The following is a 17063-nucleotide window of genomic DNA, read 5'->3' as shown; positions in this document are numbered from 1 at the left end:
CACCTACTGGTAGCTCTTCAAAACCACAGAAGTAAATATACTCTGCTGCCTTATTTTATATTTTGTATTTATTTACGCTAGTTTTCTTTCGAAGCAATTATAAAGTAGATGTTTATTATTATTATTATCATTTTATGAGCAACGTACAAACAAGGGTGGAGGTTATGATGTAAACTGGTAAGTACAGGTATAAACCAAAGGTATAAACATGTTAAGTCGCATGCAAGGTACAAGGTGCAAACAAAGGACAAGGTACAAACAAATATAAATAATAAATATTAACCATATATGTCAAAAAACATAAGTCAATCAATCAGTAAAATAAGAATGACGGACAACACACGACGCAAACGTTTTGTGGGCGAGATATTAATCATCGTTACTTGATTCGTTACTATTTTTTACGATCCTCAAATGTATATTTTTCCATGTTGATGTGTTTTTATTTTATATATTCCATCAAATTGTAGAAAAAAAAAACACGGAAGGGAAACAAGCCCCACAATGCTTTGCGCGAAAGCACCTGATAATCAAAGATGGCCGCGGTATCAGTGCTGTCCATAGTTTTGTGAACTTTGGTACTCTGGTGTGAACTCGTCTCTTCTAGTGCACCAGCAGCAGGCCGGGTGCCGAGTCACAGGACCGGGTCTACCGCTGCTTGTTTGTGCAGCTTGTCACCCGCGGGTTGTTGTTGTTGTTGTTGTTGTTGTTTTCCGGATCTGTCAGACGTCAGGACCCGTCAGGAAGTGTCGGAGGAAGCGGCTCCGACATGAAGCAGGCTCTGACCCTGCTCCACCGGCTGAGCGCCCACCCGGACTCCCGCTGCTGGTACGTCAGCTGGAACCCGACCGGGACGCTGCTGGCCTCGTGTGGCGGGGACAAGGCCATCCGGATCTGGGGACGAGAGGGTGAGTCATCGCCCGAATAACGGTCCGGTCACATCCTCCCAGTGTGGAGGGGACGTGTTGTCTTCTATCAGGAACACGAGGCCGGTCTCCTCGCTTCGGCTCCTCCTGCAGCTGGAGACAGATGTTCCCTCAGCGAGGATTAGATAGAGACAGTGATCGTGTTTCCTGTCAAACCAGAGAAAATCTTCACCGTCATTCTCAGTCAGCTGCATGAGAGTCAAACAAACAGTTACTTGAATGGAACTAGTTCTCTGGAGACCCAGGGGCTTTATTTAATGGGTTCACCTTTATTTATAACAATGTTACTACAACTTATAACCTGTAATTATAACAATATCACCACTACTTATAATAATCATCATAACTTTATTTAAAGCGCAGTACAGAAGGAGGTACATTAGATTAAAAACCAGGTAAATTCAGGAATATCCCTTCCAATAAATGTTTTTGAAGGCAAACGCTCTGTACCCTCTAGTTGTCAGTCTAGATCCAGGAAGTGACAGCTGACCCTTACCAAAGATCACAGAGGTACATAAGGAATTAGAAGATCAGAGGTATGGCCTTAAAGCACATCTCAACATTGGTTGTGTTCAAATAGTAATTTAATTGTTATTGGCACATGTTGGGTGCGTAGTCATATATCCTGATACAATATGATATCTGGAAATTCAACAGAGAATTTCTTTTGATCAAATCTTTTTACTTAAGGTTTTAAGGACATGCGGTAAACCTATCAGAGTGGCAACACCAGAACAAATAATGGAGCCTCCCTTCCCTGTACGAAGCCTAATCACACAAATAAAGAGACCAAAAATACATTTTCTGACATAAAATAATCGGACAGCAATGTCTGTTTTGTGTCTTGGTTAAGTCAATGAGTATAAAACTATAACATCACTCAGTAGAGAACATGCCTCTCAAAGGCCCAGCAGCCCCCTTGAATTCAGTGAGCTGCCCCAAATTGTACACACTCATAGATATCCGTTCCCTGTTATGTGCCTGATTTTTCATCCAGATTCATAAATGATTCCCTGGAATATCAGTGAAAATGTCATAGAAATGGCTGATTTCACAAAGTTCCTGTCCAGATACTTCTGGTTCTTCCACCAAGTTGTGTGGAGATCTGTTCAGTTTGTTCAACATTCCTGATCAAAAACAAACAAAAGGGCGAATTCATTGTTGACTTTTTGAGGTTAAAACAATGTACTTCCCCTGATGGCTGACTGACAACCTTCCATTTTTCAGGTGACTCTTGGGTTTGTAAGAGTGTGCTTCAGGATGGACACCAGCGCACCGTGAGGAAGGTGGCCTGGTCTCCCTGTGGAAATTATCTGGCATCTGCCAGCTTCGATGCAACCACATGCATCTGGAAAAAGAAGGACAATGACTTTGAGGTAAGACGAGACATTTACATCTTTACAATGTTTCTGCAATGCTGCACATTTTTGCGGATTTAACCCTGAGTCTCACCTTCTCCCCCAGAGTCTGACTGTGTTGGAAGGACATGAAAATGAGGTGAAATGTGTGGCCTGGGCTCCTTCAGGGAACCTGCTGGCGACGTGTAGCAGAGACAAGAGCGTCTGGGTGTGGGAAGGTTTGTGTGACCACCTCAGAGTCCTAGTTTGAGTCCAGTTCATAGAAGGAAGTACGTTCATGTATCATTGAGCTGTAGCTCAGAGATTTTGAAATACAAATGTTTTCTTTTCATTTGGGTTTCACAGTGGATGAAGAAGACGAGTACGAGTGCGTTACTGTCGTGAACTCTCACACACAAGACGTCAAGCACGTTGTGTGGCACCCGACCCAGGAGGTCCGTGATTCTCTGCTCTATGTGCACATGAAGGATTTCTTCATTTCTCACACCATTGCTTTACTAAGGGAATATACTGTGTGCGTTTACAGCTCCTGGCTTCAGCCAGCTACGACAACAACATCTGCATTTACAGGGAGGAAGACGATGACTGGGAGTGTCGTGCGACCCTGCAGGGACACACAGCCACAGTGTGGGGTTTGGCTTTTGATAGGACTGGACAGAGACTGGCTTCCTCCAGCGATGACCGCACCGTCAAGATTTGGAAAGAGTTTCCAAATGAAGCGGGACAGGGTGAGTAGTTGGCAAAAAAAAAATCAACTTAGTAATTAGATTGTTCAAGTTTTTACAAACCTACATGTAATGCATTTTTGTCACTATAAGAAGTGTGATTATTTTTCGTCACTGCTTTGTGTAACAGGAGACTCGTCTTGGAAATGTATCTGCACTCTGTCCGGGTACCATGGACGAACGGTGTATGACATTGCCTGGTAAGACCCAGCTCAATGATCTCTCAGCCATGATGGTAACATGAGTGTGGATCAGTCTGCTCTTTCATCAGGATCAGTGGTTCTTAAATGAGGGCCGGCCGTGTCTGTAGAAGGTTTCCAGATTGATGCATTCAAATAATCGTTTGGGTATTCTGTGCTGACATGGATAGAATCATTGTAATATGTGATTTATCTTTTAAGATATTTCTATTGTGCTGTTCTTTCACTTATATAAATTGATGTGTAAAATATATCAAAATATTTTATAGCACATACACACTGGGGTCCCCAGAATATTTTATGTCTAGAAGGGGATCCTAGGCTGAGAAAAACCTGAGAACCTTTGATCCAGCTCCAATATGTCTCTGCTATAGGCTGAATCCAGTTATATCAAGGAAGATGTTGGATTTGTGGTTACAAATTCACAGCTTTACTTAGTATTGACACATTTTGTCATCCTGTTGGATCAAACTGAGAATTTAATCTGTTCAGGTGTCGGCTGACTGGCGCCCTGGCAACCGCCAGCGGTGACGACGCCGTGCGGGTCTTCAAGGAAGACGAGTCGGCTGATCCTGACCAGCCGGTGTTCTCACTGGCTGCTCAGGTGACCAAGGCTCACGATCAGGATGTTAACTGTGTGGCCTGGAACCCGAAGGAGGCGGGACTGCTGGCCACCTGCAGTGATGACGGAGACTTCGCCATCTGGAGGTTCCAGGAGGAAGAGTGAATGTGTCTCTCACTGAACAAACCCAAGTTACAACGGAGAGCGTTGTTGTCCGTTCAACTCATCTAAGCTCAGCAGTATAACCACATCACCTGTTACCTGCCATGTCTATTTTATAACTGTCCAATTGAGAAATTATTCCTTCATGATGTTTATATAAATAAATTTAAAACATAAAACGAGTATGTGGCTTCTCTTTATTTCAAAAAAATATTCCAGACAGAATGTCATGTAAAAACATTTAGACAAGTTCCAGAATTAGACTTCATAAGAAAACAAGGAATTCGAAAAACATAAGTGGAGGGTTTTCTTTTGTATTTAAATTTCAAATCTGAAAGATAAGTGTAACATCTAAATTTGGTCAACCATGTTTATTTTAATCTGCAACGTTTTAATTTCAGCCAGACCTGAAAACTGACAGATCATCTAGCACAGAGTGTAATAGATCTAAAACATTGAAAACCCAAACTGGCCTCATTTGACCGTGTATCTCGAGTACATGTCTGACTGTAAACGGATGCTGTACACTGATCTGGACTGAGGTGCATCATTCTGATGATTTTAAAATGACACTTCTTAACACAAGAGCATAGATGATGATTCATGACACGCTTACAAAGACACGGGACATGAACCAGGCTGAATATCTACAGTAAAAACAAACAAGGAAAAACTACCCACTGGTCCTTTATATAAAACAAAAGGTCAGAGGCTGCAAAGATCTGATTAGTCTGAGTCGCTGTCTCCCTCGCTGTCCGCCTCCTTCACATCCGCGCTGAACTTGTACTCCTGGTCACAGCCCATGTACGCGTCGCTCATGAAGTACAGGGTGTAGTTATGAACGCCCATCACCGGGGCAACAAAGTCCAGCTTAACCTGCAGGTGGGAAACGTGACTGATTAACATGAGGGTTTCCAGAGCATTTTAAGCCACGGAATGCTTCTGGTGGGAGAAGATCACTGACCTTTGCTTTCTGCTGAAGAGTCAGCCTCTTGATGGAGATGAGGCTGTTGGACTTGGGATCCCCGATCACCACCCACCAGCCCTCCTCACGTTTCTGTAACAATGAAAAGTTGATAGCAAAGTTATTGCATTTTCAGTGAAGAAATGTCAGAGACTTTAATAAGTGCACAAACAGTGGATGTACCTGAGGGAAGAGCGGCGCGATGACAGGCCCAGTCACCTCCTCCTCTCTTTCCAGCTGAACTTGGACCAGAACTGGACTCCCACTGCAAACACACATGGAAGCACACATTCACAATTGTACAAAACATGTACGACTATTATAAAATCCAATCTGTGACTTCTAGAAAAGATTCTGCCGACAGAAAGGGTCTGTACCTCTTGATGTTGTCCTTTTCTGCCACTTCGTACGCCAGCTCGATGTTGGGGTAGCGGTTAGAGAAGCGAGCCACGTCAGCCATCTGAGCGTCTGAGAGCTGCAGCAAAGCAGTTCTGTCTTCATCCTCCATCTCCATGATGTCGAAGATACTCTCCACGCCCTGATGAAAAGAGAAGGGACCCAAGGGTCAGTTAAAATATTCATACGATCCCTGAGTAGTTACAAATGCATATGGTGACAAAACAGTGATTTACCTTATCTGTGCAGCGCTTGATGTGCTCGTTGGTGAAGAAGGGCAGCTGCTTGAGGTACGAGTCCTTGGACCACATGGCCTGTGTGACCATCTGGGCCAGCTCCATAGCTGCCAGGGCAGGACTCAGCCAGCCGTTACTGGACAGCACATCCACACAGGCCTGGATCAGTCGGACCGCCTAGAGATGCAACACACACACAAATATTAAATATGTAGAATGGAATGAAATCAAGAGACTTTAACATACAGGACCCTCAGTGGTAAAATCAACACTAATCTGTACCTTGCTCAGAATGTCCTCGGTGTCGGACTGCAGCTCAGCGCTCAGCTGCATCCTGGAGAGATGAGCTTGCAGCAGTAGGTTGGTCTTCACATGGGGGTCGTTGAACTTAGGGTTGTTCAGTTTGTGAGGCACTTTCTGTGCCAGCTGAAATGCAAAGACAAGTAATCAAATTTAAATGTAATCTTACTGACTTAGGAGGGACGTGCTTGTTGTGTAAAGATGGCTGGTTAACGGTCAGTGGGCTGCGTTTACCTGTCGGAGAAGTGAATCCTCGTGGTGCCTGATGGGAATGTTCTTGTACTCGGCAGCATTAGAGATGATCTCAATTAACCCACGGATCTTTGTCTTGGCATTCAGGGACATGCTGAACAACTCTGTCAAACACAAAAATGAAGCAACAGTTATGTTTGAATCCAAACATTGGCCGACAGTCAGGAACTGACAGAAGAGATTCTCATCAGTGTTGGCACAAACCGATGGTGGTGTAGTTGATGTAGTAGTACGCAGCGATCATGCCCAAATTGAGAGGTGCTACATCCATCTCATCCTCTATGCTGATGCACTTGGACTGCTCCAGGTCATGTAATGTGTTCTCAACCAGCTCAGACAGGTGGTCTGACAGGTGACGATGGGACATGCCTGACAAGGTAAGAACAAATCATAGCATTTAGAAATCATTTCTAACATCTAATCAAGTATCAATAGATTTATTCCAAACCGAATATTGAACGCTTGGATGACGCTCACCTTGCAGGTTGTAGTAGTTGGGATTCTGGGTCATACGGCGGTAGAGGAACGTCCATGTTAGATAGTCCACAGCGTCCTGCTTGTTCTCCACCGTCTTTGTGACAATCTCAGCGTTGAAGTGGTCGTGGAGGCAGTGATCCAAGTGAGACTCCACCGGCAGAGGCTCATACAGGAACTTCTTGAAGAAGTCCTATCAAGAAAAAACAAAGAGTCTGTTTAGTTTGTTCTTACGGTCAGAGCTTTAAATCCAGGTCAGTTTTCAAAACTGAATAGGACAGAAACAGCCGACATGTTTATACCTTCTTAGAGCCCTGGCACATGATCACACAGCGCCCCTCGTCGTCCAGCATGGGTCTGTTGGCCTTGCCCACCATCTGGAGGACGTCATATATGGGATAGTCCACATATCTGAGGAAACAGGGAGATGATGTCACTATTACAATACATTAGACGCATACACACCTACTGAAAATAAACTAGTAATAGCCTTACGCGTGGATTTTGCCATTGTAGTACTGGGTGTCCATGACAATGACGAGGTGTGCCGAGATGTTGATGCCCCAGCAGAGTGAACGAGAGGACACCACGACCTGAACAGCACCTGTAAAGAAAGGTAACAAAAATATTTACTCAGCCATTAACCTTTAAAGTCAGCGCTGAGGCTACGGGGCAGGAGGCGGGTCTTACCTGAGTTGAAGAGCTGCTCCACTATTTTGCGTTCCATCGCAGACAGGCCCTCGTGCAGGTAACCCACACCGTTGGCCAGAGTCTCTTTCAAAGTGGCATCATTTACTTTGTCCAGGAATGGAGCGAGGTCTTTCTCAGTGCAATTCAAGAACCTGCAAAGAGAGAGAGACATTCACTCTTTGTCAGTGGTGTGGAGATGAGTGGCACATGCCCAGGTTCACAGTCCATTTCTCATCGAGAGGCATGGTGTATTGACTGACCTCTGAGGAACGATATCGGCGGCACAGAAAGTGAGGATGTCGATGGCTGTGAGGCGAGTCTGTCTGCGGGATGGGACGAACACCACTGCAGGTTTGGTGGGGGAGTGCTTCATGATGGCGTGGTACACTGGCTTGGCCATAGACAGCAGGCGGGTCTGAGTGTGACTAACATTGAAGCCCTGAACAAGCAACGACAAGTTAATAACAAATCAACCCAACAGGAATGTGTGTCCTCTTGCTTAGTGTTTGTTGACTAACAGTGTTTACAGACCTGGATGTGAAGCTCCAGAGGCACGGGCCTGACGTTGGGGTGGAAGTTGAACGTGGCCGTGGTGCTGCAGCCCAGCCAGTGGGCCACGTCTTTAGCGTTGGACAAGGAAGAGCTCAGGGCCACGATGCGGATGGGACGCTCAATCTGAGAGGAGATGTACCTCATCCTGGAGCAGATGACCTCAAGCACAGGCTAATGGAAAGAAACAAGGGACATTAGAATCATGCACAGCCTAAAAAATGTCTATCATAGTACATCCCTTGCATTTATGACAATGCAGCATGAAGCAGTATTGTGTTCTTACTCCGTTTTCTCCTCCGATGAGGTGCGCCTCATCCACAATGAAGAGGCTGACATTCTGGACGTTCTTCCTCTGCTTCCAGCGACGCGACAGGATGTCCCACTTGTCGGGGGTACTGACAATGATGTCACCTTTTCCCAAGAGCTTCAGATCTGTGCTCGTCTCTCCTGTGAGCAGAACCACCTTCTTGTTCAGGAGGTCCTGGAACTTCTGGTGCCAGTCAACAAACACCTGAGAGACGACGATAATGCGATTATTGATGATGTGAGAGCTGAGAAGTAAGCAATGCTTGTAATGATGAGTGCATTTGCAGCTTCCACATGACTTCACACCTGTTCAGCCAGTGCTTCCATGGGGGTGATGTAGACACAGCGACCTTCTGCGTTGTGCAGCAGCATCCTCAGAATAGCAAACTCGGCACAGATGGTCTTCCCACTGCCGGTGGGGGCTCCCACAAACACATTATCATCACTGTTGTACACAGCATTGAACACTGTGGGGAAGAAACAATAAAAATGAGTCAAAATAGCAACACAAAATGCACACAGACTTCAATGGAATTGTCTTTGGATAAGGAGCAGATGCGTTATTTAAAAGTTTTCTGTACCTTGGGTCTGAATGGGGTTGAAGAAGGGGAACTTGTTCTGGTAGAGAGTCTCAAAAGCAGAGTTCCTGAGAGCAGTAACAGGCAGAGGCTGCAGGTCCAGCAGCTCAGTGGGAGGAGGGTACTTCTCTGGTAGGATCAAGTGGCGGAAGGACACCGGGAGCTGAGTCTCACAGGCTGAAAAAAAACAGGGATAATAAAGTAGGGAGTTGAAATGCTTTTTGTTTATATAGATTGCACAGCACATTTCTATAAAGTTACTTACAGAGCCATCGGTCGGAGACCACACGGATGAAGTACTGCGGGGGCAGAGGCTCGAACACTGGGACAAAGAAGGTCACAAGGTGTTCGTCCTGGGCGTACTTTGCTTTGAGCAGGAAGTACTCGTGGTGGAGGATGACCTCACTGTCCACGTCCTCAACCAGGATCCAGAAAGCTTCAGATGAACCGTGAATCTTAAATGGGAAAAATGAAGTGTCAGGGGGTTGGGTGATAGATGATTTGGGTGCAGCACATCATGGCTCTCATTACTCACTTTGTCATCCCACTGGAAGTCAGGAGTGATGGTGAGCTCCACTTTCAGTGTGGAACGGGTGATGGGCTGCAGGTGGACGGCCAGGTCCAGTTTGGGGAACTGGTGGACGTATTTGTGGATGGTCTTCCCCATCTTTGGCATTCGGATCAGCTCGCCTAAGAAAAATTAAGCATGTGTCTTTCAAGAACTCACTCGACTAGGGGGGGGATCCAATGCGCATGACGTGGAGGAGAAAACTCACCAATTTCATTATGGTTGAGGTCATAGAGACGCTCGAAGGGGAAGTTCTTCTTCTCGATCTTCTTGATCACTTCCTCGGGCAGTTTCTTGAACTGTCTGAGCGGAGACATCGACTGCCACCTGTGGAGATACAGAGAATCAGCGACCTGCATTGGAACAGTAACATCTATGTTCATTCAAGAGAGAAAACGGTCAGACTTACATCCTCTTATCAATCATCTTGCATAGATTCATGGTCTTGTCTGTGAGTTGAGCCCAGCCCCTGTTCAGCACAATCTCAAATATGGCCCGCATTAACCGTCCAGCACTCTGTAAGAAAAGGGAAAGATTAGTATTAAATAAAATTAATTTATATTTATCATGAATGACAAAGTATTCATGGACAGTTATATTAGGCATTAATGCAGGGAAACATATTTTAAACATGTCAGAGTACCGACTATATCTTCAAAAGATAAAGTTCTCTCAATTTAAGATTACATAACTTTCGCAAAACATATTGACAAATTTGGGGGAATGTATGAAAATAGCAGAGCAATGACAGCACTGGGTGATAGCCCATACCTGTGTCACATAGACCATGTCTGCCATGAGAGCAAAGCCCTCCAGTTTGAGCTGGGAGATGTACGCCTGCAGCAGCACATTGATCTAAAATAAGAACAACGAAAGTAGACGTTATTATTCAACTGAATTCGGTGCTGCTTGTTCAATTCGTCTGCAAGAAAAACAACCTGACAAAACAAACTAAGAGCCCATCAGGAATAGATCATACAAAGCACAGAGTCAGCTGATCTTGAACCCAGATAACATGACAAACAAAAGACTGTTTTACGTATTCGTTTTTTTGTGTGCTGAATAAACACTGTATATGTTACCTTAGCACTTGGCTCCTCGATGCTTTCCTTCACAGGAATAGGAACTCTTTCCAGTAGTTTCTGAAGCTCCAGCTTCTCCTCCTAAAATACAGGGCTACGTGTTACTATTTAATTAAGCATGTTTTATGAAGTTTTGTTGCGGGGATTCAAACCATAATGTCCTTCTGGAGTCAACATACCTCTCTCACATTGATGTTCCTGAACTCTGAGGAAAGTGAAAAGACTCTGAAGAGTTCGATCTCACTGAGAGTGGGTTTCAACAGCTGGTTGTAGGTTTGAATGGAGTCGTGAGTGATGTAGAAGTGACTGGCAATCCGTCCCAGGTCGGTGACCTTCAGGTAAAGAGAAAGGTCCGCCATTAAAACCAATGGTTCATGACTTATTTACGCTGGAAACACAAACTCAGCTGAAACATGTTCATACCTGGAAGCTGCCCGTCCTTTTGTCATATTTGACCAGGCTGTTCTTGTCCAGGACATTGGCTGCTGTGTGCACCAGGTCCGTCCTGCGTCTCTCCAACAAGGGATCTGCGCTCCGGTCATCATGAGAGACGCCATACAGGGTGGGGTTGCGGAGCATGCGTACATACAGGTAGGTGTATCCAAGCCAGTTGACAGCATCCTGATACAAGAAAATATGACAAATTACACAACTGAAGACATTTGATCAGCTCCTTTGACAAAGTGTCTGTGCTTGTCAGCTTCTCACCTTTACAGTCTGCACGTTGCCCAGGACTATCTCTGCATTGAGCATGTCGGGCAGCTTGCTCACCATCTGACTCTCTATGGGCAGCTGCTGGTTGAGCAGGGACAGATAGTACTGCAGCTCTCCATGAGACGTGATCAGGATTCCCTCTCCCTTGGTGTCGTACTGAGGACGACCAGCTCGACCAAGCATCTGAGACCAGACATAATATAATTACTATTGTAAGTGTTGTAAAACAGTGGTATTTACAACATTTTGGTAGAAATCTAGTAGAGACTGACCTGTAAAATGTCCAGGGCTCCAAGCTCGGTCCACCTGCCTTTCTCTGGGCTGTACACCTGCGTTCCCTTAATGATCACAGTGTGTGCCGGCAAGTTGACTCCCCAAGCCAGAGTGGCTGTAGACACCAAGACCTGGATATGTCGATCCGCAAACAGATCCTCCACCAGCGTACGGTCCACTCTTGTCATACCAGCGTGGTGGATAGCGAAACCGTAAGGCAGCAAATCCTTCAGCTCAAGGTTCTGGTCAAGAAAGTTCAGGTGTAAATGTTACTCTTTTTTCTTATTTTGTTGCTGTGCAGTTTCATCTTAGTGAATCTCGGCTCACCTTGCACTGCTCGGCCTCAGTTCTCAACACTTCAGTGGAGGCTGAACCCTCTCTGAGGAAAAGACCCAGTGTGTCCTTCTCCAAGCACATGTCTCGGATTGCTCTGGCAGTCTTTCCAGTCTCCTTCCTGGAGTGGACAAAAACTAGTACCTGTTGTAGACAAGGATGAAAGGATACATTTAAATCCAGTGACATTTTGTTGTTGGTCAGTGTTATTTCAGCTGGTAGAGTGGGACAACTGCATTGGCTGTTACAAGTCATTGTGGATACGTTTCTTAAAAGAAATAAGGTCACTGAATCAGCTAAGTTGAGAAGAACAGGACAAACCTGGTTCTTTCCAGCATGCTCCATTATCTTTTCATACACAATCTCATTCATGATCTGGAAACGCTTGATGGCCTTCTTCTCTGTGATGCCGACATACGTCTGCTCCAAGGGGACAGGGCGGAAACTATAGGGAGATAAAAACGCATTCATCAGCAAATAAAACTTGTGAGCGTTATAGAAAAAAAACTACTTTTGTGTTAACTTTTATATTCTACAAGCAATATACCTGTTGTCGAAGTAGAAGAGTCCCTTGGCAGGATCTACACGCAGGCAGGTAGCCACATCCTCATAGTTGGGCAGTGTGGCACTGAGGCCCAGCAGGCGCACATCCTCCTGGGTCAGCTCCACATTGCGGATGGTCCTCGCCACCAGAGATTCCAACACGGGTCCACGGTCATCGTGCAGCAGGTGGATCTCATCCTGCACAACACATTTAGCAAGTGACCACGTGTTTTACATCATGTATATTTTTGGACATTTGTGAAAGGCATGTTTCATGACAAAACCCTCAACACACTGGCATTACTTACAATGATAATGAGGCGCACTAGTTGGGTGTAGGTACGCTCTCCACCTTTACGGGTGATGATGTCCCATTTCTCAGGGGTGCAGACGATGATCTGAGTGGCATTGATCTCCTCTTTACAGAGCTGGTGGTCTCCCGTCAACTCAGACACTGTGATGCCATAACTTGCCAAACGCTGAGGTGAGAAGAGGAGTCAGACTTATTTTTAGATCTGTGTCCCTCAAGCGTGTCAAGAGATCTCAAAAGAATGAAAACAAAGCTCTGGATGGGTGAGACGAGGCTTACCTTACTAAAGCTTCCCACCATCTCCTGTACCAGTGAACGCATGGGTGCGACGTAGATAATTTTGAAGTCATCCACATTAATGGTTCCGTCTATGTTTATGTGCTTTCCAATCTCCCTCAACATTGCCATCAGGGCTACGTTGGTCTTACCAGCTCCCTGTGCAAACAAAGAATATCAAAATTATACTTTAAGACACACATTGGGAAATCGTTACAATGCTTTTGGGTCGAACTAAGTTTTCTTACCGTAGGTGCACACACAAGCAGGTTCTCATCTGTCTCCATGGCGGTTTTAAACAGCTTGCTCTGGATACGGTTCAAGGTTTTGAATCCTTCAAATCCAGCCTGAGCATATTTGGGCAGCTTCTCAATAGGAAGAAGGACCTGGTGACATGAGAACATTTAGGACATGAACACTTCAATTCAGACCCTATCAAGTTGAAAACTTAAAGTTGAGACATAAAATAGACAACCAACAAACCTCATCATCACCAAAGGCCTTTGGTTTGAGTGCAGGCACGTGAACTTCTTCATAACCTTTGCGCTGTTTGCGAAAAGAGCCGTCTGGAAGCTGGCAACGCTTGTTGGCCATGAAGTGACTGCCCTGGGTAAAAGCCAGGTCCTCGAGGTCTAGCACCTGCCGAGGGGCCATCGACTGTTGGAAAAGAAGAAGGGATTATTTGGATTGGTTATATGTTGGAATCACTGTTGTCATTTTATCACCTCTGTAGTAATCTCAGATCATCTCAGTCTAAAATACCATACGTAGTCAACATGCTGACATGGCGTTCAGTTGCTTAATGAACAGTGATGCATTATTTACCTCTCCGTGGTCAGTGTCCATAGCTTCCAAGTCATCAACACGAGACTTCCTCAACCTCTCCCTGCGAGAGCGCTCCTCCTAAAGTAACACAAATTCAAAAACAGATGAAATGGACTAAACAGGATAAAAAAGATTTGCTAAGTGATTAGGTCATTTCATGAACAGTGATCTTACTCGAATAATGTCCTCCTTCTCTGTCTCTTGCAGCTGGTAAAGAATCTTTGACAGTTCCTGATCAGACTCCATCTTTCCTGTGATACGTTCTTTTTCTGCCTCACTTTGAGCGCTGGCCAGCATGGTGCAATACTGAACTGTGAGTCAGAAGAAAATCAGAGTCAAAATCAATCTCTTCAAAACCAAAGAGCACGAGATAAAACAATTTGAAACAATGTGACGCTACAACACAAACTTACTCATGCGACGATGCTGTCGGAGGATTTTGATGAAATCAAAGGTGTTGAAGCCCAGCAGCAACACCAGCTGATTCTCACATTCTCTGTCATCGCTGGCAGTCTGTGGAATACAAAGAGACGAGGGGTGAGATGGTTGGAAAAATATAGACTCATCTTCGCTACGCAAATAGCTATGAACAGATAAGGAGACAAACGTACCTTGAGGATTTCTAAGACTTCATCGGCTTTCTTTTGTGAGACAATGGCATCGTCATAGAAACGGCTGAGCTGACGCTGGAGCCAGAAGGCATCGATGTCTCGAGGATGTAGATCCTTCTTCTTCACTGTCATCACATCCCCTGTGGCACCAAGCTACATGAAGAGTCAATAATTAGTCTTTAATGCAGGACACTGTGCAATGATTCGCAAAGATCCAGTCTAAATACAGGCTAAGCAGTAATAGTATTGAGGTAAATGTTGCACTTACATTGGCTGAAAGAGCACAGCCCACACCTGCTTCCTCTCCTTCGCTGTCTTCATCTGAGTGTTCATCTCGTACCTCACCGAACTGGTCTTCATCCCCCTCCTACACATTACGCAGAGAAAAATTTGAAACACAGCCGATTTGGCGCAAATGTTTAAAAGCTAAACTTCAGAGTTGAAATTCTTAAAGAAAAGACCCATTTACCTCCTCATCAGATTCAAACTGGACATTGACACCATATGTTTCGTCAATGTTGTCGTCTAGAAGATAAAAAAAACATTGTTTGCAATCACAACATCTCCACAATGACAAGGAACATGAGACTGGCGGACTACACGAAAGAGCACTGTATATTTTCATTAGTCTTGTGATTACGCTTGAGTCGCTTGCTGTGTACATACCCATGTTCTGTAAATCCTTGTCTCCTCCATAGTCTGTGATCTTCTTGCCCAGATTGACCAAAACATGGTAGCGTGTGTCATCGGCAGGTCCAAGAAGCTGCTCTACTTCACGCCGCCTTTCTTTATCCCTCATTTTGTCATTCTTCAGCACGGCTAACACCTCATCAGCTGCTCCACACAGAATGTCACGTGGCTGTAGATGAGATATAAACACCAAGCAAATTAACAGATCACTTTACTGATGAAATATAAACACACAATCCGTCTTTCCAAAAACAAAACGGCAGTTGTAGTTCTCACTGACCTGGTCCCCTAAAGCAGCATGGATGAAGCTAAGCAAGACCTCGTAGGTCTCTCTGGTTTCTTTGGTTTTAGGCTTGTAGACGATGCCCACCATTTCATCAATACCTTCTGAAAGGAGGGTGAAGCCCTTCATTTTTTTGATATCATGTCTGTCCTCATCTCTTTTTCGCCTCCTGTAAGGACAGAACAAGAGAAAGTTAAAAAAAAGGTGAATATCTACAGGCAGACACTGGAACCACAAAACGGAGCATGTCTGAAATGATGAATGAGCCATATTTTCAAACGAGACAGACGAGAAGAAGAATGGTCCTCAGCATGTGACTAGTCACTGTGGATATTTTGTTAACACCACTTTAGGTTTTCAAAAAACACAAATGTATAGAAAAACAAATCAAGCTGTGAATTGATTTATGTTACCTTTTTTGATCGTAAATTGTTGAGGAATTTCGTCATTTAAGCATTTAAAAATAAATCAGCAGACAATAATGAGTAATTTGATAAAACGTTTGGATTGACATCTTATCTTACTCTTTATTTGAATTAAATGAAACCCTAATGATCATCTTCTGTAATTCAGTATTTGACAATGAGCAAAGCGTTTAACAATCAAGTCAAAATTATCTGTCTATATTAATTATGAGGTCAAAGTAGTGTGTGGTGACAATGTCAAACTAGACAAAAACTTGTATATGCTTCTTTGACTGGACTTAGACAATAAAAAGTGTTGTTGACAGAGGGTAAACTGACTTGTCTCTTCTCTCCTCCAGCTTCTGGGGTTTGGTCCTCTGAGACTTGTCCCCCATCTTGGTCCCCTCGAGCTTCCCCACCAGGGACAGCACCTCTCCGGTGGGCTCATCTCTCCGTGTGCGGTCGATCAGAGAACGATCGGCTTGTAGCACCAAGTTGGAGTTCTGACAAAACAGGGACACGGTGATCAGTCGATTCAGTGGTGCGCTCGGCTCAAAGCTAAGCTAACTGCTAGTTAGCCGAGTAGCTAGCTGTACACGGAGTGGCCTGGATTACAAACACAACACAGTTATCTGGATAATGTAACATCGTGTTGTTGCATCGTGTGTTTACTGCGTGAACGTGTCCACACTCACCGCTTTGTACTCGTACTGCAGGCTACGAGCAGTCACATCCGCCATGGTGCGGGTTTTGTCTCGGAGCTTTTAGCGGACTCTGACTCAAGGTGAACCGGTGTGTCGACTCTGAACACGGAACTCTGTCTGCTTGTTTAACAGACGCTGGAAACGTCGGCGCAGTCTTCAGATTTGTAGCATCGGGTTGTTTTCGTGTTTCACAGCAGAAAATGCGTTCCCCATACGTTACAATGGCCCCGCTAACACGAGCCCACAACAAGCCGCTGCTGGTTTCCTCTTCCGGTCTCACGAAGTAGTCCTTGGGACAGAACGAGCAGCGCCCCCCACAGGCTCGACTGTCCTATCGTGGGACAAAAACAACACACGTGTTTTCTCTAGAAGCAAAATAAGTTGTTTTCGGTTCCTTACTAATTATTAGTGATGTGTCATTTTGTGAAGCGCATATCAAAGGCTTGTGTTGATGACGTATGTGGACCCCCCCCCCTCACATTTTGTGAACTTGGAACTTTATTGCGCGTTTGTTTGCAAAAAAAAAAAAAAAAAAAAAACGCCTGAAACCCAGCACTGTGGAAAAGTTATTTTTAAATAAATATGAACAAAACGTTGTCCCTATTTTACGTGTTACATGTTGTCCCTAGTCACACAACAACATTCACATCACAACCTCTGCCCAATTTGTTTCCACTTTCCCTTTTGACCCCGCCATTGTATCATAAAGACAGACACCACATTAATGAGTTCATAATTTATGTATTGGCATCACAAACATCATTCA

At 44.7% G+C, this 17063-nt stretch overlaps 2 protein-coding genes across 2 annotated transcripts; one reads left to right on the top strand and one right to left on the bottom strand.

The window, feature by feature from the left end:
- Positions 1–527: 527 nt before the first annotated feature.
- On the top strand, positions 528–4115 carry ciao1 (cytosolic iron-sulfur assembly component 1). The gene is made up of 7 exons (XM_061070842.1): positions 528–908; positions 2154–2302; positions 2391–2502; positions 2630–2718; positions 2811–3012; positions 3140–3209; positions 3702–4115. The coding sequence occupies exons 1-7, from the start codon at positions 770–772 to the stop codon at positions 3934–3936; spliced, it is 996 nt and encodes a 331-aa protein (XP_060926825.1). The 5' UTR covers positions 528–769; the 3' UTR covers positions 3937–4115.
- On the bottom strand, positions 4111–16533 carry snrnp200 (small nuclear ribonucleoprotein 200 (U5)). Its single transcript, XM_061070841.1, has 44 exons — positions 16289–16533; positions 15933–16096; positions 15187–15358; positions 14883–15075; positions 14686–14741; positions 14485–14583; positions 14217–14369; positions 14019–14118; positions 13780–13916; positions 13606–13683; positions 13264–13437; positions 13029–13166; positions 12784–12939; positions 12503–12673; positions 12199–12392; positions 11973–12096; positions 11646–11795; positions 11318–11560; positions 11040–11228; positions 10755–10952; positions 10511–10663; positions 10332–10412; positions 10021–10104; positions 9659–9765; positions 9458–9576; positions 9217–9371; positions 8947–9136; positions 8685–8858; positions 8410–8570; positions 8081–8308; positions 7777–7968; positions 7506–7684; positions 7246–7397; positions 7051–7159; positions 6858–6966; positions 6559–6748; positions 6286–6450; positions 6064–6185; positions 5812–5955; positions 5530–5706; positions 5275–5435; positions 5081–5162; positions 4898–4990; positions 4111–4809 (listed from the first exon to the last, which is right to left on the bottom strand). The coding sequence occupies exons 1-44, from the start codon at positions 16331–16333 to the stop codon at positions 4660–4662; spliced, it is 6411 nt and encodes a 2136-aa protein (XP_060926824.1). The 5' UTR covers positions 16334–16533; the 3' UTR covers positions 4111–4659.
- Between the last annotated feature and the right edge of the window lie 530 nt (positions 16534–17063).

Source organism: Limanda limanda, chromosome 5 (assembly GCF_963576545.1).
Source record: "Limanda limanda chromosome 5, fLimLim1.1, whole genome shotgun sequence".
Taxonomy (NCBI): Eukaryota; Metazoa; Chordata; class Actinopteri; order Pleuronectiformes; family Pleuronectidae; genus Limanda; species Limanda limanda.
Note: the sequence above shows the minus strand (reverse complement) of the source record. Positions and strands in the feature narration are given on the sequence as shown.

What these genes read in the sequence shown, in the direction of transcription:
- snrnp200 (XM_061070841.1), bottom strand. Translation starts at nt 16,333, where the DNA reads ATGGCGGATGTGACTGCTCGTAGCCTGCAGTACGAGTACAAAGCG. An exon ending in GCAACGTGCAGACTGTAAAG is followed by an intron (nt 10,953 to 11,039) that starts GTGAGAAGCTGA and finishes TTCTTGTATCAG; the next exon opens with GATGCTGTCAACTGGCTTGG. An exon ending in AAAGGACGGGCAGCTTCCAG is followed by an intron (nt 10,664 to 10,754) that starts GTATGAACATGT and finishes CTTTACCTGAAG; the next exon opens with GTCACCGACCTGGGACGGAT.
- ciao1 (XM_061070842.1), top strand. Translation starts at nt 770, where the DNA reads ATGAAGCAGGCTCTGACCCTGCTCCACCGGCTGAGCGCCCACCCGGAC. An exon ending in GAGCGTCTGGGTGTGGGAAG is followed by an intron (nt 2,503 to 2,629) that starts GTTTGTGTGACC and finishes TGGGTTTCACAG; the next exon opens with TGGATGAAGAAGACGAGTAC. An exon ending in ACGGTGTATGACATTGCCTG is followed by an intron (nt 3,210 to 3,701) that starts GTAAGACCCAGC and finishes TAATCTGTTCAG; the next exon opens with GTGTCGGCTGACTGGCGCCC.